General features: G+C 50.9%; 1 protein-coding gene across 7 annotated transcripts in view; it reads left to right on the top strand.

Moving 5' to 3' along the window:
* LOC122154035 (SLIT-ROBO Rho GTPase-activating protein 3-like) overlaps positions 1-24,095 on the top strand; it is a 62,256-nt gene that overhangs the window by 5,769 nt on the left and 32,392 nt on the right. For all 7 annotated transcript variants that reach the window (XM_042799481.1, XM_042799480.1, XM_042799487.1 and 4 more), the window contains 3 exons: positions 10,190-10,252; positions 15,817-16,002; positions 17,406-17,534. In XM_042799481.1, coding sequence (XP_042655415.1) covers positions 10,190-10,252; positions 15,817-16,002; positions 17,406-17,534 — 378 coding nt within the window. The remainder of the gene's footprint in view (positions 1-10,189; positions 10,253-15,816; positions 16,003-17,405; positions 17,535-24,095) is intronic.

The following is a 24,095-nucleotide window of genomic DNA, read 5'->3' as shown; positions in this document are numbered from 1 at the left end:
AAGCAGAGAAAGGTAACGTGTACTTCGTAGAATGTCACGTTACCTCTTAATGAGAAAACTAGAGAGGAGTCTAAATTTTGGACAGTGAAAAGTAGAACCACAGTATGGCAGGCCAAGTACAATTCTCAGAGACAACTTGCTAAAGACATAAAGCTAACAAAAACTTCTCCAAAATCACAAGAAAGAAACCTGCTGCAGAATGTGAAGGGGAATACATGGGTGAGGTGGAAAAACGCTTTGAGGTAACAGCCAAAGTTCAGCTGGCTTCTGTAGCTTGGTACTCCTTATAGAAAAGCTTGGACTGGAGATTTTTCTTGGTGGGGTGGTGGTGTTACCAGCTGGAGGAACCGTATCCAACTGAATTGTCATTAGATGTTGCAGAGCAAATCTGTACAAGGGACTGTCACTTGTAAGTCTTTCCAGATAATACTACCCAAGAATTTTAAAAGAAACTGAGATATAAAACTGTCAAGTGACTAGCAGTGAGGTGTGACCTGACGCTTAAACTGGTGTCCGTGCCAGAGAAATGAAGGTGGAAAACGTGATGACTTTTTTTAAAGACTCCTGGAGGGCTTCAGAGGACAGATCAGCCATCTGACTTTAAAAACAGACTTGTTGGGTGAAACTTTAGCAAAGAGCAGAATGACAGGCATGTAGGCAGATACAAGAGTCAGCATGGCTTTCTGAAGAGAAGAGTCGTGCCTCAGAAATCTAGTGGAGGTATTTCCAGGAGCTGGCACAGTACCTTCAGTGTCTTACGGGCTTTGGAAAAGGTCCCTCACTGAAGTTCTTGAAGAAGCTGTTGAATAATAATGAGCGGTTGTTTTGTGGATTAATGACTGGTTAAAAGGCAGGGAACAAAGGGAAGGCAAATTTCAGTGGAGTTCTTAATAAATTATTTGGAAACGGGATGAATGGTAGGATGATAAAGTCTGCTGATGATACAGAATTATTAATGATAACCAAATTAAAAAGGAGCATCAAAGACTTGCCAGAATCTCGCAGTCAGGTGGACAGGGACTCCAGCTGAAGAGGAGGGGGGAGTGTGTAGTATGGGCAGAGCATGAAGAGTCACAGCAGTCGGGAGGAATGAGGACCTGGTCGTGCTGGCCACGGGCGGTCAGCAGGCACCGGGCGGGAACAGAAGGTGAAAAGGAAAGGCTTTAACATCATTAATACTGTATATATTCTAGTACATTTGCAATATTATGCGCCGTGGGACGTGTTTGTTGCCTCGTGCCATGTTTTTGAAAGCCGGGCATGTGGCCGAGCCCTCGGGCAGTGGGAGGGATGGGAAGGGGGTCCCGGGGCAGCTCGGGGGTCCGGTTGAGGAGCTGCAGGGCTGCCACCCCTCGTGAACGTGCTTGGTGGCATCGCTTTTCCTTCCCTTCTGGGCACCTGCTAATGCCTGCCCCGGGAATACCGTGGTGGGCTGGAGGGACCTTTTGCCTGCCTCTGTGGCTCTTACGTTTTTCCTCATTTTTGTCCCTTGTTTTCAACAGGGGTAGCTGAAGAACCATGGTTAGTGAGCAGGGTGAGCCTGCTGGGATGCCTGCCTCTTCAAACAGGAGAAGGGCTCTCAGATAGGTGGCTATCTTGAAATTTTAGCCTGGTTGAAGAATAAATTTAATGTGGTATTTTTATGGCCAGTTTCCTCTAGTGTATAGATCTAACCTAGAAATTAAACCACAAGGTCAGGTTTGCATTTACTGATCTGATACGAGACATCATCCCTTTTTCTGTCCTTCTGGCCTCCAGAAATTGGGCACATTTGGGGTATATCAGTTAGTTCAGCTCTAAGCCTGTCTCAAAATTTCCTTCTCATTTGCATTTTACTCTGAATCCATTTCTGAGATGTATGTTAAGACTACCCTTCTGCTTACCCTTCCTAGGTCTGTGAATGGTACATCTCACTTTGAACCGCAGGACAAATCCAGTCAACATTCAAACAAGGACATAAACGGAATGTTTGAAGTCTTTTCTTATAGTAGGCTAATCCTCAGCCAGGACAAGTTGATAGAGTATTTAATCCAATCAGCAAAACTATTTCTTTGTGTTTCCTCTTCCTCTGTCTCTCCTTCCCTTCTCTTTTTTGAATTTAAATTTCAGCTTTTAAGGCACAACACTTATTCTATAGGAATTGTTGCTCCTGGTTTCCCTCCCCCATCTTCTGCCAGGAGAGGTGGAGTAGCACTGACACCCATCTGCAGCCTGCCACAGCCAGCTCCTGCTTTTAATCAAAAGGAGGTTTTACAATAGAGTCGTGGGGATCTGTGATGTCACTTGCATTTGTCCCTTGAGGTTTAAATTGTAGCAGGACTCACCTGTCCCTGGAAATAACGCTCAGCTAAATCATGGAAACGGCTTATTTTGTGTCATCATTTGCCTTAGTGTGGATAGGGAGGCTGAATAGCCTTTGGGGGATATTCAGGTTATTTCTTTTTCTTCATCTATTGCACACTGTGCCCAAAAGGGGTCTGGGGCTGCGGTTCCCTCTTTGCAGCAGTGACGGGTGAGGAGCCTTCGGCGCCTGTGTGCAATACGAGCACCCTGGTAGGAGGCTTTTGCAGACATCCAGTCCAGCCTTAAAGCTGGTGGGAGGTTGCTCAGAGGAGCTGTCGTTCACTGTTTTATCTGGTCTGGTTTGGAGTATGATGAGTAAAGTGCCTGAAGCACTCCTCCTGGGGAGACTGCACCGTACAGGGCCGTTGGGCAAGTAAAGCGGCTCCGGAAGGGTTAAGGGCACCCGCAGTTGTGGTTCAGCTGTTCGGTTTTGTTCTGGATTGCTCTTTGATGGTAAATTAGGGTAACATTTTTTTTTTTTTTCCAGAGATGTCACTTTAATTCCTCCCATCTAGAGTTTATTAATGGGTTGTGACATGCTGCGGGTACACGGAGGAACTGGAAGGTTTTGTGTTTTGTGCTTTCATTATGTAAATGTAAACAAGCTCGGCGGGGGAGCCGGGCCCTGGTGTCTGGGCTACGAGGGTGCGCGTAGATGAGAAGCAGTTGATGGGTGCGGATTCATCTGCCAAGGAAGGTGCAGGGTGCTGAGCTGCTGCTCCCCTCAGCTTCCCTGGAAGTGCTTGGCAGCAGTGGGGGTCGTTCATCAGCGAATTGGGGGTCGTGTTCTGTTCCTCTCTGCTGGAGTGTTTCCCCCCCCACGGACGGTCCCGGGCATCGCTCAGGCACGGCTCTCGCCGTGGGCGCCAGCGGGCCCTTTGGCTTGCCAAAATCTCAGAGAGGGGGAGAGAGGAGCTACTGGGGATTGAGTGTTTGAGTCGGAGACATTTGAGTGAGCCAGCTCCGGGTCTGACCTCGCCTCAGCTCAGGTCAGCGCTGGCTTGCACAGCCCTCAGCCCCAGGGCTTTCGGGACGCGTAAGTTGATTATCAAAGGTAGAGGAGAAGCTGGATTACAGTCCTTCAGTCACTGCTGTCCTGCGGGTGCTGGGTGGTCCGAGCCGGGGTCCCTGCCGTGGCTGTGTTTGTGCCAGCACAGCTTTGCGGGGTGCTCGTGGCCGCGGCTGTGCCCTGCGTTGCAGCGGTACCTGGGGGCTGCTGGTTCTGCGCCCGGGGTCCCGCCGCCTTCTGCTCGCGGGTCACCTCCCTTTTTTTGGCTTAATTAGCGGCAGCTTTGCTAGCTTTGAAAGCGAGGAGGCGGCCCTGTCGGGAGAGTGGCAAGCCCTGCTCTCATTGTCCGTTTGTTTGTAACGTCGCGGAGCGCCGTGGCCGTAGGTGCTGCCGGCAGCGTGTAGCCGGTGTCTGAGGCAGTTGTCTGGCTCGGCACACCCGAAAAGGAGAAACTCTGGTTTTAGGGAAATACCGTCAGTTGCTTATGAAACGTTATTTACCCCAAGTATGTATGTTTTTATCAAGGAGGGGAAAGGTGGTTACTGAGGTGGTCCTGATATGCAAAAATAGCTTGGGACCCAGGAGAACAGAAAACTAGAATAAGTTGAAAAAAAAAAAAAAAAAACAAAAAACAAACCACTTTGAAAATAAAAAAAGAAGCTGTAGGCCCTAAGTCACAGTTAGAAAAAAACCTTGCAAAGCCAACAAAGGAAATGAGTAAAGCTTATAGTGAAAATACAAAAAAGAAATGAGGATTGGATTCCTGAAATTGGCAGACAGAGGAATTAAATACAGAAGAAACAACTTTTAAATAAGTGTGTGTTTGTATAAAATATATGCAGTGGTGTCCTTAATGCACACATACATACATATATGTGCATGTTGAGTGTCTTTGTGTGCCTATGTGTGCTACAAAGTAATTTAGTAATAAAGTGGTGCCTAAAATCATATGTAGACAAATGTCAAATGCTGCACATAAGGAAAAGCAGCTTTCCAACTCAGATGCATAAGGCTGGGCGCTGCACTAAATTTGGACGAGTCCTGGAGTCAAAGCTCCAGGCTCCGCGCATGCCAGCTCGGCGCTCGCTAGTGGTCAAAAAAGAAATCCAGTGAAAGTTAGGAGCTGCAGGGAACAGAGCAGAAAACGTCGTTAATCCTCTGCAAATCCATGGCACGATTGCATCGCGAATCCTGTTGGGTTTTCTTCCGCTCCTTCCCTCCCAACACGTGCCCGGTGGCATCGCGGGACGGAGCGTTGGGGCTGGGGCTGCGGCGAGCCCGGCGCGGGGCAGCGCCGGGGGCTGGCGGGCAGGACCTGGGGGCGGGAGCTGGCGGGGTCGCTTCACTCTGTGACGGTGCCACGTCCCCGGGACGGTCACGGGTGGCGGGGGTGGATTTGGGAACGGAGAACTCCGGAGGGAAGAAACCCGCCTGTCTGCAGGAGCGTCCGTGGACGGTCTTGGCACTGCTGGTTAAGCACAGTGATCGATGTCGGTTAAGCAATCCGCAGGCTTTTCGTTGGCCTTTTCGAGCATTTTTGAATTGCATCCAGAGAAGTCCCAATTATAACTGCAGAAACCTGTCTCCTTCTTGAATGCGTGCAGAAAAAATGTACTGAACTGTGGGATTCAGCCAAAGGTGGTCTTGAGGCAGAGTGCAGAGATTGTCACTGATATTTGGAAAGGCAGGAACCATTTACAAAGTGTGAGTTGAATCTGGATTTGGACTTTGATAGTCCTTTTGTTACAGAATGGGCAGTTATTCCCATCCAGTGATTTGTTTTCCCTCTTCCCCTTCCTTTTCTGCCCTTCCCAGATGTGGAACACAAAGTCAGGATTCCTGTCTTTGATGATTTGCCTCACTCTCTGAACTCAAGTTGTTCAGCCGAACCCTTGCTCACTGAAGCTATGTAATTTTACACAGCTATAATCCAACTCCCCCTACTTGTATTTTATCCCAGCAGTTAAACTGTGCATCTTTCCTCTTCTGGCAATGCTTCAGAACCCAGTATTTAACATATTGCTATGATCGAGGGCTCCAACTGCATCCCGTCAGTGCTGATGATGGGAGGGCAGGAATAGCGGCGTAGAGTAGGTGTTTCCCTGGCACCTGGCCCTGCTGCTGTGACCCTCTGGTCTGAAGCCAGTGTATATATACATATATATATATATATATATATACACACACACACACACATGGCAGCTTTCATAGTGGGAGTTTGCTGGAGTCTAGAGACCCAGGACCAATGTCTTCCATTAGCGATACCGAGGCTGGGGCTGCGCTGCTGATGGCTGTTACAGTGAAGGAGGAGCCCACGGGGATATTAAATGTGTCCCAGCATTTTTATAAAGAGACCCAATAATGCTATCATTTACTCATTGCAGCGACTGGTTATAGTTGCCGTGACAAAGGGCAATTGTCCTCTAGCGGGTATGGCTTCTTGCTGCGCAGAAACTACCATTCTCCAAAGCAGGGTGATAAAATTCTGCAGATTTTTCGGCTCGGGCCCAGTGTCATTTGGAGAGCAGGAGCTGCGTGTCCAGGCTGAGAGAGGAACGTGGATCTCTGCCACGGGATGCCACAGCGCCGCTGGTTAGATCGGTGCGGGGGCCTTTGGGGTGCATGGTTACAAATGGGCGAAACGGGGGGATCGTGTGGGCTCTGGGGCGTTGGCTCCTCTTTCCCGGCAGCAGCTTTCCTGGGACAGGCAAGCCCTGTGGAGGAGGAAAGGGGAGGAAGAAAACTCCACCGGGCAGATTTCCCCGGAGCTTCCAGTGTGAGTCCCGTTCCTGGCGCGGGAGGAGGTTATCAAGGCGCAAGCGTGTTGGTGTTGCTAACAGGCAGGCAATAAGCAGAGGTGCTGAGCCGTGTCGCTGCAGAGGCCCGACTGGATCTGCTGCCCAGTGAGCCTCCGTCACCGTGAAATCCCGCAGCACGTCCTCGTGGCAGAGGCCAGCCCGGGGTGGGGGACGTGCCGCCGGCCCCCGCCGCCGGGCAGGTGTTGTCTCCCCTTTTTCCTCCTGCGGTGGCAGAAGGAAAGGAGTTTGCTGCTGCTTCTAAGTATGGAATACAGGAAATTATACATTTGAGACAGAGCGTTGCTATGTCCGAAATAACCATGCTGCCTTATTCCCCAGTGTGAGATTTAATTACGTTCCGTGACAGTGAATTTAATTATGCCCGTACTGCAGTGTCCTGGATGGAGATTTAGTGATGAAGTGGTGTCTGGGTGGAAGGGAGTTCTTTTCTTTGTCTAGAAAATAAGCATTCTTCGTTGCCAGTAGTCCGTGTTGCTTCTGCCCATTACTTTGTCTGCAGCAGCAGGGATTTTAATCAACCTGCTAAACTGAAGCCATTGCTATCCCAGCAAGCAACTGTGTTTTAGTAGGAGCAGAAGGCATAAAGCAAGCGGCTAAATTGGAGTTTGGGTTTTGCGGATGGTATCAGGGAATTGGAATGACGTTTTGGCGTTGTCTCCCATAAACACACAAATGTAATTGCTCTGTTATAAAAAGGGGAGGCAGGAAACTCAGAGGAGAGGCGAGTCCTCCAGCTTCTTGCCTGCCTGCCTTTGGAAGAGGCTTCAGCATCACGAGGTTGGGCGCTGCCCTCGGGTGCTGGGAGGCTTTTGACGATGCCGGGGACCACTGTGCTCTCCAGCCACGGGACGGGGGGTGCCTGCTGTCTCGTGCCTGTGAGAAATGGGCCTCGAAATGGAGCAACCCACCCGTGGTCCCCCCCGTGTCGTTGTGACTCGCGGGAACGACGCGCTGCTGACAACTGAGCCGTTTTTTGTTGCTCTATTTAGGAGCCTAAAATTAGGTTTGGAAATGACGGCTTGGAGCGCTTGCCCTCCGCCGCACAGGAAATCTGGGGCAGAGGCGGGAGCTGCCTTTGGGCCCCGTGGGCCCGTCCTCCTCCCTTTGCTTTGGGAAGGCTCGGGCTGGGGCTCGGGCTCCAGCTCGTGGCGCAGGGGCTGTGTGCGACTGGCCTCCTGCCAGCGGGGGTCCGGGAGCCCCCTCTATAGACCCCGGCTCGCACGGCCCCTGTTCGGGGTGTATCTGGGAGGGCTGCGTGCTTTTAGTGGCTCTGTTGCTTATTAGCAAGCCACCGTGAGACTTCTGAGACCAGCAAGTACTGCGGGTGTCGGCAGGGAGGGGGCCGGCGGTTTCCAGGTGGCTGGGGGCACCTGGCACCCTCTGGTATTTGGCATCTGCTTGGCACCTCGCGCACGTGGCCGTGGGAGCCGCGTGCCTCGGTCGAGGATGGGGCTCTTCCCAATACCCCGACACTAATTCACAGAGAAACTGTGATTACGGGATAGTCACTGAACGCAGAGCGCTTCTGCTCATTAGATTCCTTGCTCACTCTTTGCGTTCCATTCTGACTTTTAATAATCTACGGTTAAACTTCTCGAGTGTGTAGGTTGCCCAGTTGCCTTTAATTAGAAGACCTCTCTGTGTCCTGGACTACTTTAGCCACCCAGCCAAGAAGCTGGTGGGATGTTGTTTTCCCTGACTGTGTGCATAAAAATGCAGGGAGTTATTTGAGGAAATCTGAAAGAAACGGCTCGATTTTTTTGGTTTGAGGTTTTTTTTGTTTGTTTCTTTGGTTTGGTTTGTTTTTTGGGGGCAGGGAAAGAGGTGCCTGTACTTAGTTTAAGCACATCCTCAAGCTGTAATAAAAGTTTTCTAGCCAAGAAGATTCCACAGAGAGATTTGGGGTGTAATTACAAGGGAGGCAGGAAAGCAGTGCATGCACATCTACAGTAGCATCCAACCGCTGGATTTCTGAGTGGGAGTTGACTTGATCTGCAGCCAAGCTTAAATGTTCAGCAGCTCCCCAAGTTGTGGCCTCTCCCGTGAAATGCCATGTTGGTGCTGTAGGAGGGAGGCGACTGGATCTGCTTCATCCTGCCTGGCAAGAAAAGTGGAAATACAACTGATAATAGGATTTCAGCAGACAGGGGGTGGAGGGAGTTTTGCCATGAGTTCTTACACTTGCAGTGAGCTTTCTCCCAAGCTTGCTGAACTTTGGCTGTTGAGGTTGTGAAATTGGACACTTTATTATATAACTGTGGTGTAGCAATTTGGTAATAAAAATGTCCTTTTTGAGAGATAGTTTGGTTCACGCAGGTCAGAATAGTGGAAATGAACTGCTGAAGACAAATTGGGAAGGGTGTGTCATGGTCAAGGTGAATCTAAAACCTGAAATGCTCGGGCTGGGAAGCCTTGATAATCTTCATTCTGAAATATCAAAATTGACTGGAAATTGCAAGTCTAGCTACAGGTGTCTAATGAATCTATCAAATCCAGATAGATTGGCAAGTGATACAGTATGACTGGAGGATGCAAATCTAAGCGATTTGTGTACCCGCGAACATTTATTGTATAACTTAAGTTATACAGAGGAGTTAATGTACCACTAACACGCAGCCAGCTCAGTGTGGAGAGTGCAACAGCCACTCACCCGCATCCAGTAACACAGGTTTTGTTGAAAAATGGGCCAAGTCAAGCTATAAAACACTTCTGGCTATGGACCAAGTCCAGCTTTTGTGCACTCTGCCAGTCTTAATGTGAAATGAGTCCCCAAAATGGCCGGGGGGGGCCGGGTAGGGGGGTAGGGTGTTACGTGTTAGATCCGCACAGTGAGTTGACTGTGGGCTGGAGATAAATGCTGCCAGTGGAAGGGCAAAGCGATATTGTCTGTAATTCTAGATTCATCCCAGTGCGTTTGCAGGATAAATAAATTTAATTGTGTGATGTTCCTCATCATGGTCTCTGAAACCCAGGTTGGGTGATCCGTGGGCAAACATTGACCTCAAATGGAAATGCAGCAATTCTGAAATAGCGTGGGGATTTGCTGTACTGTATGTATTCATGTTTATAATCACGCATTTTATTTTCTTAAGGATTTGTAGAAAATTAAAGGAAATCAAAATGCCAGTTTACTTTTAAACTTCACTGTCACCGGCAGATTGGAAGAGGAGGCCATCCTGTATTTTGGTCTTAATGCTTAGAAATGGAAAAAAAAATGAGCCCAGATGTGGATTGGCAGCCCTGTTGATGCTGTCCTTTCAGCCCCCAGAGCAGGAGGGACATTAGACAGGATTTCTGAAGTGGTGTAAATAAGGCTCCTGGGGCATTTCTCATGCTGCGGGGCTGTTTTGTTTGTTGTTTGTTTTTTTTTTTTTTTTTAAATAATAATTAAAATGTACGTGGCTTTGTTAGCACCACTGCAGAGCAAAGAATGGCGAGTCTCGTGTTTGGCAGAGGAGCGAGGGGAGGGCAGGTCTCCGAGGCGGCAGGAAGGGTTTCAGATGGGCATCACCTGAAGCCAGCTGTGCTGCCAAGGTCCGCGGCTGCGCTGCCGGCTGAGAGGGGGGAAGGAAAACCCTCCCGGCACGGAGGGGTGGCTGTGCTGGTGTCCGCCGTGGGATGGGCGTGGAAGCCTTCGCTGGGGATGAACTGGAGCCGCTTGGGCACCGGGGTGGAAGGGCTCGAACAAGTTATTCTGCCTTTGTCAGGATCAGGTTGGTCACTTGGCTTAAGAAGAGGAGAACGACTCCTCACTGCTTCCCCGTCCTACCAGCTCACCAGTGTCCCCAGGCTGTTCCTTCTGCGGGTGCCACGGTGTCCCGTACCGGTACTCTGGCAGCCCTGGAGACCTTCCGTGTGCCTTTGGTCAGCCAGCCAGGAAAAAACCTGTCACCTCATTTCTTCTTCCTGTAGTGTTTGGAAGTCATACAGTTTTACTTTTCCCTCCAGAATGTATTTTCCTTTCAGAAATGCATGTTGTGAGCGTAACAGAATCTCCACTCTTCTTTTTGTCTTCCAGAGTAAGGAAATTGGCCTACAGATGCATGAAGAACTCCTGAAAGTCACCAACGAGCTTTACACGGTGGGTATTGAGCTGATCCTACCCCTGCCTGGCCTGTGCAGCGAGGGGAACGTAGCCAATGTCATTTGTTAGAACAAAATGCCTGTTCGGGGTTTCGGTGACTTGGAGGCTCGCTCCCCCTCCTGCCATCCTGCACACAGCCTCTCGCCTTTGTTAGGAACGTTTCACTCTTCACTGGTTTTGACGGCAGCAGCGCGGGACATCCCCGCGGTCCTGCCGCGAAGGGCTTCTGCGGCCGCCTCAGGCAGCGGCTCGTGCCACAAAACTGTTCCACTCAGCATAAATGGAGATGTTTTGGGCACGGTGCGGTGCGGTCGCTGCAGTGCTCTCGCCCGCCGGGCCTTCCGCGCCGCGTTGCCTTCGGGCCCCTTCCAGTCTTCACTCGGTTGGTGACCTCTGCTAGGCGCTAATGGCTCAGAAGTCATGCTCCGGCTTGGCAGTGCCGATTTGCGGCTGAAACCCAGCCTGCTCACGTGAGCCTGGCCTCTGGATGATGGCTGAACATGATCTTCTGCTGGGAAATGCATAAAACTTTTAGCTGAATGTGCTCAGCTTCAGCTCCCTGCTCCAAGCAGCACTTTGGTTGCGGAGCTGTCTGTCTGCCTCCTGGTGAAATCGTACAGTTATTCAGGATATTGCTCTTCAAGCAGGATTTATAGTAGGGCAGTAAAAGACTTTGTGTTGCTTCTGTCGCCCTGTAGCAATTGGTTTTGTTTTTGGTTTTTTTTTTTTTTTTACTTTATTTGTGCTTTAGGATCAACAAAGCAACATAAAGCCTGTCTTGTGTTGGAAAATTGAGCGGATATATTTGCTTTCTTTGGTTGTGTCTGTTACTGGTACATAAATAACACTGCAGTAGGTTTATTCCTAAACAATCATTCTATTCCATCTTTTTGAAAAATAGGCCTGAACAACAAAGCATGAATGATACTCTTTGAAATTTCTGCCATAAATCTTCTCTTAGCAGGTTTGTTTCAGCATTGCTTGTTGAAGGATTCAGTTTTTGTTGGACCTGCAGTGTGGGTGGACAGCCAGGTTGGATTAAGAAGCCTGTGTGAGATTTGGGGGTGTGTTGTCGGTGGTTGAATGTCACAATCTGTGTTACTGGTGGTGACTAATGAAGATTAATTACAACAGCAGCGTGACAGATGCAAAACAAGGAAAGGCTAACAAGGGCTGGGCTGACCTTAATACCTGTGGACCAGTGTGCTTGGAACCCAAACACGGGACAGGAGCATCACCTGCGGGACACGGTTGGCTCCGTTTGAGGATCAGAAGTGTGCTGAGGTCTGAAGTGCGTGCTGCTGGCCAAGAAGAGCAGGGAGAGCAATTTTGGGCCTGCTGAGTCTGTGGCAAAACTCGTCTTCCCTGGAGCTGAGATTTCCCCCCGTTCAGTGCTGTGCTCCCGCGTGCTGAGCAGAACGTGTTTGCGTGGTGAAACAGACTGGAACGGCTGGAAGAGCTTTGTGTTTTCTTTGAACTGACCTTGCTGCTGAGATAACAAACCGACTGTGTCCTCTGGCTGGGAAGGAGCAGGGAAGAGACGCTTATTTCAGAAACGCTGATGAAACATGAAACAAAACCAGGCCCTGTTGGGCAAACCAGCTCATCTTGGATCTGTTCAGTGCAAACCAGCTGCCCTCCGATCAGTAGTTTTCTGTCCTTGAGGCATCAGGTAGAACAGGCTTAATTGCATACGTGGCTTGCAGGTTGATCCAGCGCTGGTGGTGTTTCGGGGCATCTTCAGGGCTGATCTGGAGTTGGTGTGTTCGTTGCCACGTGCTGGGTATCTGAGAGCAGCACATTCAATAACTGTGGCTGCTGACAAAAGCAGATACAGAATAAGGATCCCTGGCTCAAAGGACACCAAGCTGCTGCTTCTAAAATGTCATTTGTCTGCTGTCGACACAAGGAAGTCGTTTATCTTGCCTATGGCCAAGCCTTGTATCCACAGTACGTCTGTGCCCTGGCCAGGCTGCTTTTTAAGCCCTTCAGAGGGGAATTCTGTGCACTGTGTGGAAACTATATAATTTTTTACAGGCTTCTCAGGAATTCACTGTCTCAAACTTAACCCAAAATAACAAAATCGATTTTAATTCAGCCTTGTTGCTCTTCTGATGCAAGTCATCTTGTGGACTCTGAGTGGAAAAAACTAAACCACAAAACCATGCTGATTTTAATTAAAACGGAAGTAGATGACTTTCATTCTGAAGCAGGAGTTGCTTGTGAGAAGTTTAGCACAGAAATAATTTGGCTGTGCATTAAAGCCAGCTCCATTCTTTTGATTCCTGCTTGCAGTCTCTAGCAGACAGATACCAAGTTGGAGTCTGTAAAGGTTGGAGGTTCCGCTCGCAGGTCCCTTTCTGTATTGCATGCGTTCCTATCTGAAGAAGTCAGGCCAAAATATTAGGGTGAGAAAAACAGTAACCCCGGAGCACTGTTCGGGTAGTGTTTTCTGTAAGCTCCGGCGGCGATGTGGTGTGTGGCACTACCAGTGGGCTCTGATGCACGAGCTTTGCTTGCCATAATGCAGGGACGTGGCTCAGCCGAAGGCAGCACCCCGAAGCCCGTGGAAGTACCGTGATGTGAACCAGCGCCGTTCTTTGTCGCAAGGTGTTATGGAAGAGGACTAATAACTGTGAAATTAATAGTATGTATTAGAATGATATCTACAGATACGTTACCCAGGTTAAAAATAACAATAATGGTCACCACTCCCTGTGCAGCAGGAGGTGAACTGGCTGGAGGGAGTTGTCCTTTCCCTCAGGAGCTCTGCGATGGAGCAAGCCCTGCCGCCGGGGGGTTTCTGCAGGGGTCACGCTGTAGACAGCGCCGACTGTCGCACGGTAGGAGCGTGTGATACGCTGCTCCGTACCACGCCGTAGAAACGCTCTGTAAAGATGATGTTTGCTTTCATGCTTGCTTAAAAGAGCAGGGAGGTGGAGCTCGGCGTCCGTCGGCCTGATGGATTTGTCCCTTCCCTAGACCTCACACTGCGGGCGTCCCTTGGGTTGTGCCACAGGCTCCATCCGACGCGGAGCGGGCTGGGGTCTTCACCGGGCTCTCACCCCTGGCCGTGCTCATCTGTGCTTCACCCCGTGTGCTGGGCTTGTCCTTTGGTCTCCTCGGCTTCGGGAGGGCCTGAGCCTGCGCTTCAGACGGGTCACCCAGCTCCTGATCGCCTCCTCTGCTGGGTCAGAGCCGTGATGACGGGCTGTTGAGAAACGTAAGGGGCTGCTAGCTGAAGACAGCAAACAGTGCCATTTATGGCTGGTATTTTGGCAATGGCCTTTATCCAGAACGTGTTATTAATATTGGAAAAGACAACTTGCGTTGTTAAATAACCAATGAACATTGGAACATATTTTTCTCCCTCCACTGCAGCTAATTAACTTATTTGCAGAAAAGATCCCAGGGACGCAGCTGTGGCAGTTTTTCTTTGTGACACAATAGTGTAAGACAGGGACCAGTGCGACTCGACTGCAGGCGCCGAGAAGGCTCGAGGGAGTTGCGGATCAAAGTGCTGATTGCTGCAGTGCAGGTAGTCCCCATTCAAAGTCGAGGCAGATATTAAAACAAATACACCCCGAATTTCCAAGCGCGAGCTGTGTGGCATGGCGGCTGATGCGGAGCGCAGTCAGCACAGCGAGTTGTTAAAGGCATCTGCGTAAGCAACAGGGACGCTGAAGTCTGGGGAAAATAATGGATATTAGGTCCTCTGCACTTTAAAGAGACTGTCAGAGGACTTTTAAGCCTGGTTCCTGGGTTACCTTTTCGGGCTCAAATAGGGAGAAAATACGGAGGAGGGGAAAGGGCCGTTGTTAGGGAAAGCTTCTCCCGACGTTAGCAAGTCAGTCAGTAGGAGGCTGTGCCAAGGTGCCGGGTGGCGGCGGCTGCCGACGTTGCAGAGCTGCATCGCCGCGGGTGAACGGGCACAACCGATGAGCTGTGCTGAAGTTTTTCTGGCCAGGCAACCGCCTCGGAACCTTTCGATTTCAAAAAAAAAAGGTCATGCGGTTTGGGCCACTGTTCAATTGGTGGGCTTTTCTCTTGCGCTGCATTAGGGCCTCTCTGGGTGCTGGAGGAACCTCTCTCATTAGTGCCCAACTGCACTGAAGTGCAGGACTTCTCTTTTTCACTCTCCTCTTGAGTTTTTCACAAAAAGATGGGAACATTGAAGATGAGGAGGGCTCAGCGAAGCCCTCTAGTCTTTGTCCTTAAGAAAAAACCCCCAGATCGTCTGTTTTGTGTGTGTCCTGTGACGTTCACTTCAGAAACTGCAGTTTGAAATGTGTGGCTCAAATCTGTGTTGTAATTTGCAGGATTTTGAAATAAAGCAGCTCAGAAGCAAGGCACAAGCCTTTGCTTACTATTCCTTCCAGTTGCCTAAAATCGTAACTGCCAGCAATGGCACATTTGTGCAGGCTTCGATGCGGCATTTGGAGCTCGTTTGCAGCTGACGTTTGTGCTTGGCAAGAGCAGAGATCATATGTTTCAGCCTAACCTCATCCAAGTTAAACACTCCTGGTTCCTGCTGACAACCGCAGCTGAGGAAAAACTCTGTATTTTCCTCATTAAGGGCTTGTGCAAAGTTCCTCTGTTTGTGTGGGCTCCTGCTCCTCTGTAACCCGAGGCGAGCCCGTCCCAGTGCCGCTGCCGGCGGTGCCCGGGCACTTTGCGTGAGAGCGACCTGCAGCAGGAGGCCAGGCATCCCGCGCCTTGGCGAGGCAACGTGAAATAAAGCATCCAGATCCTGAAGGGAGGTGATAAAAGGGGGCAGCGTGACTAAAGGCATAAAGAGAGAAGAGCAGATGTGTTCCTCTTGCCGGCTCCATTAAAATGATCACAGTGCGCCCTTTGGGCTTTTGTATTGGAAAGGAGAGGCTGTGGTAGCTTCGCCTGCAGGCGTTCGCCCGGCCGTAGGTCAGCGCTCTGCCCAGTTACTGAAGGCCGTCCTGAACTGGAAGGACTGGGTGTTGCTGCAGCCCACCCTGGCACTGACTCTGCTTACCGGCAGCAGCAAGAGGAGAATTCAGCGGTGACAGGAGACAAACTCCGTTTCAGCTCAGAACTTGCAGCTCTTCCACCTTCAAGACGGGACCTGCTGTCAGGATGGTGGAGCAGGGGTTGTGTTGATGGGTTGGCTTCGCAAGTTCAAGCGTAGGAACAGAAGGGTTGGGTCAAAAGTAACTTCAGGTTGACCTTGGCCTCCTCACAGTCTCGTGTCATGGAGACCCTTACCCCAGCTGCAAAGCACTGGAAGTTATTTCCCTGTGGGAGGATCCAGGGTGGTTTTTGGACGCAGGTGTGTGCTGGAGGCACATCTCAGCCTGTCCCTGCCACGGGGACCGAGGAGGGGTAACAGTTCTTGCAGCAGCTCTGCACCGTTTTGGGACAGGGCTAGCGAGGGGGTTAGTTTTACGGGCCTTTCCATCCCACCTTGCCGTTCCTTAATGCCACAGCGGGCTCGGACAGCCCTGGCAGAGCGGAGTTGCCCACGCTGCCATCTTCTCGTGCGCCGATGGCTCCTGGGGCAGGCGACTCACAGACTTGCGTCTCCTCAGGTGATGAAGACCTACCACATGTATCACGCCGAGAGCATCAGCGCCGAGAGCAAGCTGAAGGAGGCGGAGAAGCAGGAGGAGAAGCAGTTCAACAAGTCGGGGGACATCAGCGTGAACCTGCTGCGGCACGAGGACAGGCCTCAGCGGCGGAGCTCCGTCAAGAAGATTGAGAAGATGAAGGAGAAGGTGGGTGCGAGGGAAGGATGGGGGGAGGCAGGCTGGGGGTCGGGGCTCCCGGCGGGTGGGAGGCTTTGGCTCCAGCCCCGTCCGTTTCCGTGCAGCCATTCCGGTGTCCCTGGGGAGGGCTTAGGGAGGACATCGCCTCGTGTGTGCGTCTCGCTGAAGGGCAGCCCAGGGAGGCCGTAACGAGCCTCTTCGCTGCTTCCTGGCTGTGGAGAAGAGCCAAAACCGGCCGGTAGCCAGGACTTGACCCAGAGTCGGGCTGGCCGCGGCTCGGCAAGAAATGGGGAGGGGGGATATCGGGCAGTGCAGCCCTGGGGGGGTGGTGGGCCCGTACGGGAGCCGTGCGGGAGGGAGGGCTGAGCGGGGCGGGGGCCGGTGGCGGGCGGTGGGACGTGCTCGTACCCGGCCGCGGCTCCTGGGTCTCGCCCAGGGCTCAGCCGTGCCCCGGCTGGCACCCGGGCGGCTGTGCTGACCGCACCGGTCACAGCGAGGCTTTCTGGCCCAGGCACAGGACCCTGCTGCGGGCCCTGTGGTTTCTTTGTGACTGACTTGGTTCAAAAACGCGTTTTATAACAATGAACAAGAGCTGCCCCAGGGTTCCTTCAGTCGGAGACTTGTGGCAGGCAACAAAAGGGGTCGGATGTATAAAATAACAGTGCTTCTTCCTCCACAGACGGTCTGGGAGTTAAAATGCAGCATTTAGTTGGCTTTGCTAGTCAAAACACTTAACTCCATTCTGGCTTCAGCAAATCCCCCCAGACCCCAGGATCTCCAAAACTGTAATTTTTTCTGTTAATTTCAGAGGAAAAGCAGTGGCTTCCTCAGCCAGGATGTGTTTGCTCACGCGTTGTCCCAGCACTGAGACATTGTCTAGCAGCACGATTTCTGAAGGGTTAATCTTTTGTGCTAAACCTTTAGACTAGTGATCTGTCTGAGCAAATGCTCCAGATCTGAGCACATCTGCTTTCCTACAGAGTTTTGAATTCTGGGTCCTGTTCTAAATTCTGTAGCTTGGGCCTCTGGGCCAGATTCCACTTTGATACAGCTGCATAAATCTGGAGCAAGTCCAAATGTATGTCAGCGTTTCTGGGAGGAAAATTTGGCCCTCTAATTTTGATGGATGCCAAAACCTCCACGAATGCACAGATAAAGGAAGAGCAGCTGTGCTCGGATGCGCTGGGTACATCTGAGCAGAAAGCGCTCGTCGTGCGTTGGCTGATGGTACCAAGGGTGTTCAGATGCAATCTCCTCCGTCCTGGCAAGGGTGCCTGTTTTCATACCCGATACCAAATTTTATTAATTAACGCATCACGCCCTGGCTGTAGGGTGCTGTGGGGCCCCGCAGCAAGAGAAGCTGTGAAAGTAGCATCCTATTTGTGCTGTGACACTCCATTTTGCTTTTTCAGAGACAAGCCAAATATTCTGAAAACAAGCTGAAGTGTACTAAAGCCAGGAATGACTACCTGCTGAACCTGGCAGCCACCAACGCAGCTGTCAGTAAATACTACATCCACGATGTCTCTGACCTCATTGATGTAAGTGCTTCCTCCCCTGCATGCATCCTGCCCTTTCTCTACTGATAAGCTCACAGCTAAATCTTAAGCACGGTTTGGTCCTTGAATGCCCTCTCATGTGGTGGTAATGAAGGCGTATTTGTTGGGGCTTTGAAAATACGCTTAACCGGGGCCTGCAAATGTGCTGTAAATTTGGAATTTTTTTTTTTTTTTTTTTTTTTTCCTTTTCCCTGTGGTGTTTTTCTTTCTTCCCAGCTGCACACACTCATTTGACTTCCCCTGTGGTTGATGTAGGCATTTATATGAGCAGAGCTAGAGCTGCTGTTGTATGGGAGTCATAGAACCACAGGCTGGTTTGGGTGGGAAGGGACCCCAAAGCCCCCCCAGTGCCCGCCCCTGCCCCGGGCAGGGCCCCCTTCCCCCAGCCCAGGGTGCTCCCAGCCCCGTCCAACCTGGCCTTGAACCCTTCCAGGGAGGGGGCAGCCACAGCTGCCCTGGGCAACACTCAGAGTCAGCTTCCTCTGAACTTTATGGTGGCCACATGATCACACAACAAATTAATCGATTCGTATTTATGCTACGTACAAAATTCTTTCATCAGTGTCTGGAAAAAAAGACGGAGTTTTTCATTATAACTGCAGGGCATGAACCAGCCTGAACCAAACACTTTGCTGAGCGCACAAGTGGAGGAGTCTGGGTTGACCTGCGTGGTTCAGGCACGTCGGATAACCAGCTACAAACCAGAAATTGCTTGAACGTTTTCTGCCCCTTTCACGCCGTATCACGAGCAGGCTAAGCCCTGCTTGTCGGCGTGTGCTGGCTCTGCCCTCGGAACCACGCAGGCGTGGTGCTTGCCCGGGGTTAAGGCGATGGCTTCGTCTGCTCTGGCTCCGGCGGCAGGACGTCCCGCAGCCGGAGCTTCTCCAAGCCCAGAGCCCTTGGAGGGGAATTTGCCCTGGGGAAGGCAGGGGAGCCTGAGGTCTCCTCCTGCCCATCGATTGGGCTGCGTTTGAAAGGGATCAACACTGATGAAGATCAGATACGTCCTTGGTTTTGTTGTTGAAACAGAAGATACTTTTTTTTTTTTTCTTTCTGCTACGTGCGGTTTGGGTCAGTGTGAGCAGGCGTGAGCTGCCCTCGGTGCCGTGAGCCCCACGCAGGCGGTTGAGCCCCCGCGGAGGGGCCTGCCTGCCGCGGGAAGGTGCCCCCCCAGTTCTGTCCGAAGGGCTCATCGCACGGAACGCCCGCAGGGCGGGAACTGCTGGCGGCAGGTTTTGTAGTGGTGGTAGGAACTGAACGTGCGTGTGTGTCAGCGACTCCTACCAACTGTTTTTAAATTATTTGAGAGAAGGGATTTCCATTTCTTCCTCTAATAGGCATCTTCATAGTGATAGAGATTGCGTGAGGTAGAGATTCTTCCTGCTAGAGTTGCTTCAATGAGCGCATAAATAACTGACCTATGACTACCGAGTTAATCTTCTGGCTTCCTCATTACCTAAATGTATAATTTTAAAATGTGCTGGAGTGTTTATCTCCTTTACTAACCCACTAACATTTATTCTTCTAAGCACTATTTAAAGTAAGCCTGATGCAAAACTCCTGATGATTTCGAGATTTTGAGATATGATAAAATATTCTTAGTGTGTTATTTTTGTGCTCTTTATTGTTTAAGATGTATCTAGCCACATTTAAAAAACTAATTAAACCAATCACGGAGACATTTGAACGTCAAGAAATGATAGCACCTTGATTTATCTGCGGGTTTCTGCTCTTGTGTATATTCTCTCACGCGCGCCCGCTCGTTTGTTTTTCAAGCAAGAATGACATATTTTCATGAAGTTTTGAGGACTTTGATTTCCTGGAGAGTTGCTGAGTTCTGGCTGTTTATCTTATTCCTCCCAACTTTATTTCCTTGCTGACACTTCCACTGGAGTCAGCAGATGGCTTTTCTTCTGCACTCCAGGAATCCCTTCAGGGGACTTTAACTAGAGCATCTTCAACACTGTGCAGCTAAATTCCCCTAATTATATATTCTGTTCACCAAAGACAACAAAATATCGGATGTGTGAGCTACACGCAGTGCCCTAATTTTAAAACCCCACAGGAAGAGCAGTTTATCTGAACAGGGTTTTGTACATATTCAGTGTATTTTGCAAGAGCATGACGAGAAGGGTCTCGGCATGCTCCAGAGGAAGGGGATCCTGTTCCCTGTATCCCACTGGTCGAAAGGCACGACAGCCATCGGAGCCAGCAGTGTGGGGCGTTCTGTAGATTTGTAATCCATGTAAAGGAAAATGAAGGAAACGTATTGTTAGATGTAGTTGTCAAGATAGTGTTTTAATCTTAGTACCTCTAACAGCGCCAAGCTGGTGCCTTTCAGTCCCGGGCGCGGCGGTGCCGTTGGCAGAGGCCGGGTCCGTGCCGTGGCCGTCCCCGGCCCCGTGGGGCAGCCCTGCGGCTCTGTGGGGCGCAGCGGAGGGGCTCCGAGCAGAGAAGGTGGATTTTTTGCCTTTGGTCGAGAGCCGGGCTGCAGCAGAGCGGGGCGATGCGGGGCCCTGGGCGCCGGGGGGGGGGAGCAGGGAGACAGGGAGCGCGGAGGGGCGTCGTGGTTTAGCTCAAAACCCATCTGGCCACGCTCCCGTGGGATCCCAGCGCTGCCCGTGTACTGCAGCCGTGCACGTTCTGCCGGCTCCTCCACCCTGCCTCACCAGGGGCGATGACTAACGACGTCCTGGGCTGTCTTTTCGGGACACGGGGGGGGGTGATGGGGGGCTCTCGCACACCCTTCGCATCAAGCACAAATTGCCACGTGCGGTTTTTTGATTTGTACGCAAATCTGAACCGTCAGGGCACTGCAGCAGCTAATTTAGCAGCGTTTCCCCCAAATCCCAGATGGCTCGGTGTCATCTGTTAGGCACAGCCTTGACATTTCTTGTGCCCTCGGCGTCACCACGGAGCAGTGACTTTTATAACAAAGCCGTTCTGCTAACCTCCCGCTCTGGTGAGAAAGGAGGTCCCAGCTGCTCTGGGAGAGGGTGGAGAGTCCTCCCAGGGCTGCGGTTTTAATGAGAAATGTAAAACTCGATCAGAGGAGCTGTGAAGTGGCACAGAGCACGCCTATCCCCCCTCTCCAGTGGCCTTTTTGTTTTGTCCTGTAGAAGGGAAGAGTATAGAGACAGATCAAATTGGCCTTGGACTTAAAGTGGTGCCTCTTCCCTCGAAAGAAGCATGTGTTTATATTAAAACGCCTGGGCTCGTCTCTCATTTCTGTCATTAGCTATGTGACCAAGTTAATCTCTTTGGCCACATATGTGAAGTGGAGATAAAGCTGCTTATCCATCCCTCTGGAGTTGTGTGTGAAATGGCTGCAAAATATTTTGAAGTGGTCACATGAAAGATATTGCTAGATTTAACAGAGTAAAATGTAGCAGTCTGCCTCAATGCGTATTGATCCACCAAAACTTGTTCAGCCTCCTGTAAATCCTTTTGAAACAGCAGCTTGCTTCTCTGTGGATGACTGTGTTTGCCATATCTGAGACAAGCAAGTAAAGGAGAGGAATTTAATATTGCACGTTACTGCCAAATTGCTCAGTCCCTAGAAAACTTAGCTGATGGCCTTGTCATTTTTCACATGGTCAAGTGATGCTTAGTGGAGTTAGGAAACAGAAACAACAGTCCAAATTGTTATGCCAAAAATCTTCAGTTGGGTGTAGTTACCTCACAGTAAAGCTCTAGCTTTTGCAGCACTGTCGAGAGAGCAGAAGCTGGAAAATACAATGTATGTATAAATGCATAATATAACTGTAAATAAAAAAAGAGGAAGAAAGGGAAGAGAGCAGAGCAAATAAAGAGAACTGTTGGTTTCCAGCTGGTGCTGGGTGCTGGGGAGGCCAGGGCGTGAGGCTGCTGGCGCCTGGGAAGCGGAGGTTAAGCAGGGAAGGAGCGAGCAGGTTTTAGTCGGGGCTTTGCCCCCTGCTCAGGCCTGGGGCTGGCTGCAGCACAGTGGCTGCCTGCGGGGCGCAGGGTGCAGCCTCCCTGATAAGAGGGAGACTCAAAGGTGCTGAAGCCACAGACCGCTTGACTGGGATCTGCTTTTAGGCATCTCCTGCAGCTCGTGGCGTCGTCGTTTCCGTCGGCGGGTAAGTGCCTGGGCACGTCTGTGCCTGCAGGGCCAGCGCCGGCAGCAGCTCCGCTTTGTGCGGCGCTTTCCCCGTGTGATTGCGCGGGGATGTGCCCCCGGCCTGGGCCGCTCTGCGTGACACCACCGCCTCTTTGCTGAAGAGATACCGATTTATACAAGCTGAGGGGCTCTTCTGGGGGTTTGCTCTGGTGTTTGAAGCATTTTTTCCCGCCCAAAGAGCCTTTCAGTTCCACAGAGGTTCCTCCCACGCTGTCCTCTGGGTGGGCTTTCCGCTGGACACCGGGCTCCTGGCAGCCCGAAGAGCCAGGTCTGTTCTGTCGTGGGAACCCCACGCAAAGCGTCGCCGTCACCGCACCGTCGCGCGGAGCAGCGTCTGTAAGGCCAAGCTGCCGCCCTCCCGGGAAGCTGCAGCTAGTTGATCTGCCTTCGGGGTGTTTCAAGGAAAGTCAATAATGCGGCAATCAAAAGAATAAACAGCTTCCACCGGGAGGGATTAGGCTGTTTTAAGAGGCCCAGGGCTGTTCGCTGCACGGCTGCTGTGTCCCTGCTCCCCGCAGAGGCAGTTTGGGAATGCGCCCGAGCCGCTCAGCTCCCCCCACCGCCGGGCACGGAGCTCTGGGAAATAGAAAATACACGTTTTTAGGCGTTGCTGTCACTGACCTGCAGGGCTGAGGAACTGGAGGTGCCACGCAGCCACCTGGGTGCAGGGGCTCTGGGCTGGGAGGCTGCGGTGGGTGCTGGTGACGATCACACAGGGCTCGCTGGGGTCGCCTCGGAGTTAACCCTCGAGCTTTAACGGGGGAGCAACACAACCTGCCTGAGCTTGTAGAGCCCCAGGCATCCCTGGCGTGTGAATTGCCCGGGCAGGGCAGAGGTGGTCAGTGGAAATGGGCAATAAAACCAGAAATATCCATATGCTGTTAAAAGCTTCATGCATTTTAAGAGCATAAATGGAAGAAAAAGGATGAGATTTGTATGGTCTTTTTCATCAAAGAGCTTCTGCGGATGGAGAGAGGAGGAGAAAGAAGTGCATTTGCTTGATCTCCTTTCAGAAATTTGACATAATTTTTTCATATACTAGTACCCTGGTTAAGTAAACATCTATTACTCTTCTTCTATATGCAGGTTATTTATAATAGCTACCTCTTTGTAAGCAGGAACCATAAATCATCGTATTCTAATAACTAAGTTATTCGTCGAGTACTATATTAAACTGAAAGAATCCAACCAATACACATTTCTTAAATTTTGCTGGTCATGGCTTCAATAATATGGTAAAACTACATTTTTTGCCAAAGTTTGCATGTAGTAAACAATTTGTTCCTCACGTGGATGCCACAGACATTGGAATTGGCTTGCTAAATTAATGAAGCGCATGTGCTGATTGTTTCATGATTTAGAAGTGTCATGCAGTCTGTAAATTTTACTGACAGACTACTACGGTCAGTCTTTGTCTGATAGACCTTGTTAGCTTGGTACAAAAAAGCAACAGTACTTTCCTTTAGAGAAAAGAATTTCTTGAGGCTTTGGGCTGCTTTTCCCAGTAGCTTGGAAGAATAGCCTCAAGGTCTCGTCCATTAAAAGATTAACTTACCCATGCATTCATCTTAAACCCAAACAGCAGCACCTCCCCTCAAACAAAGGAAAACCCTGAGCCCCAAAAACCCGAATCACCAACCAAAAACCCCATTAAACCGCTCAGGAAATACACATAGGAGAGGGAGTGGCTGTAGAGAGGCTAAGGAGCAAAATAAATGTAGATTAAGAATCCTCCAGAAAGAAACCTACTCTGGGGACCATAGAGTTAATTAACTCTAGCTTAATTCGAAAAGGGCTACATAATATTTGGCTCTGCAATACTTATAGTTAAGGAACCTTTGATTAGAAGTAATCAAATCTCATGCTTCAGGGCGTGAGTTGATTACTGCAGGGGTCAGGGAGGATCCCATCCTTCCCCTGCTGTATCCACACATTATCCCCTGTTAGGCTAAAAATAAATCAGTTGTTCGGGAGTTTTTGTGTCTTCTTTTCTGCCTCAGGCAAAACAGTGAGCGTGATGGGCCAAGACTGTTCCTTTGGAAGAGATTTATGGTAACCGTCGAGCACCGCCAGCCAGGCCGTGGTGTGCGCGGGGGACCCTTCGCTCCGTTCGGGGAACGCTTTAAAAACACGGTTGTCAGTGGGTGTGGGGGGAAGGCAGCCCCCCCCCTTGGCGCGTGGGCGTCCCCGGGGGCGATGCCGCCTCGGCGTTTTGGGGGGCGGGGGGAGGGTTTGGCCGGGTGGTGCTGGGCTGCAGCGCACCCCGGCGCGGCGAGGGGACCTGCATGCGGGATGGCTTCGGGCTCCCTCGGCACCCTCTGCCTTCAGCAGAGGAGCTGCTCACGTTGCTGAAGCTTCGCAGCTGGGCTCGTTCTGGGGGATGTTGCCTTTGCATTTAAACC

Source organism: Tyto alba, unplaced genomic scaffold (assembly GCF_018691265.1).
Source record: "Tyto alba isolate M040663 unplaced genomic scaffold, T.alba_DEE_v4.0 Super-Scaffold_3, whole genome shotgun sequence".
Classification (NCBI taxonomy): domain Eukaryota; kingdom Metazoa; phylum Chordata; class Aves; order Strigiformes; family Tytonidae; genus Tyto; species Tyto alba.
Note: the sequence above shows the minus strand (reverse complement) of the source record. Positions and strands in the feature narration are given on the sequence as shown.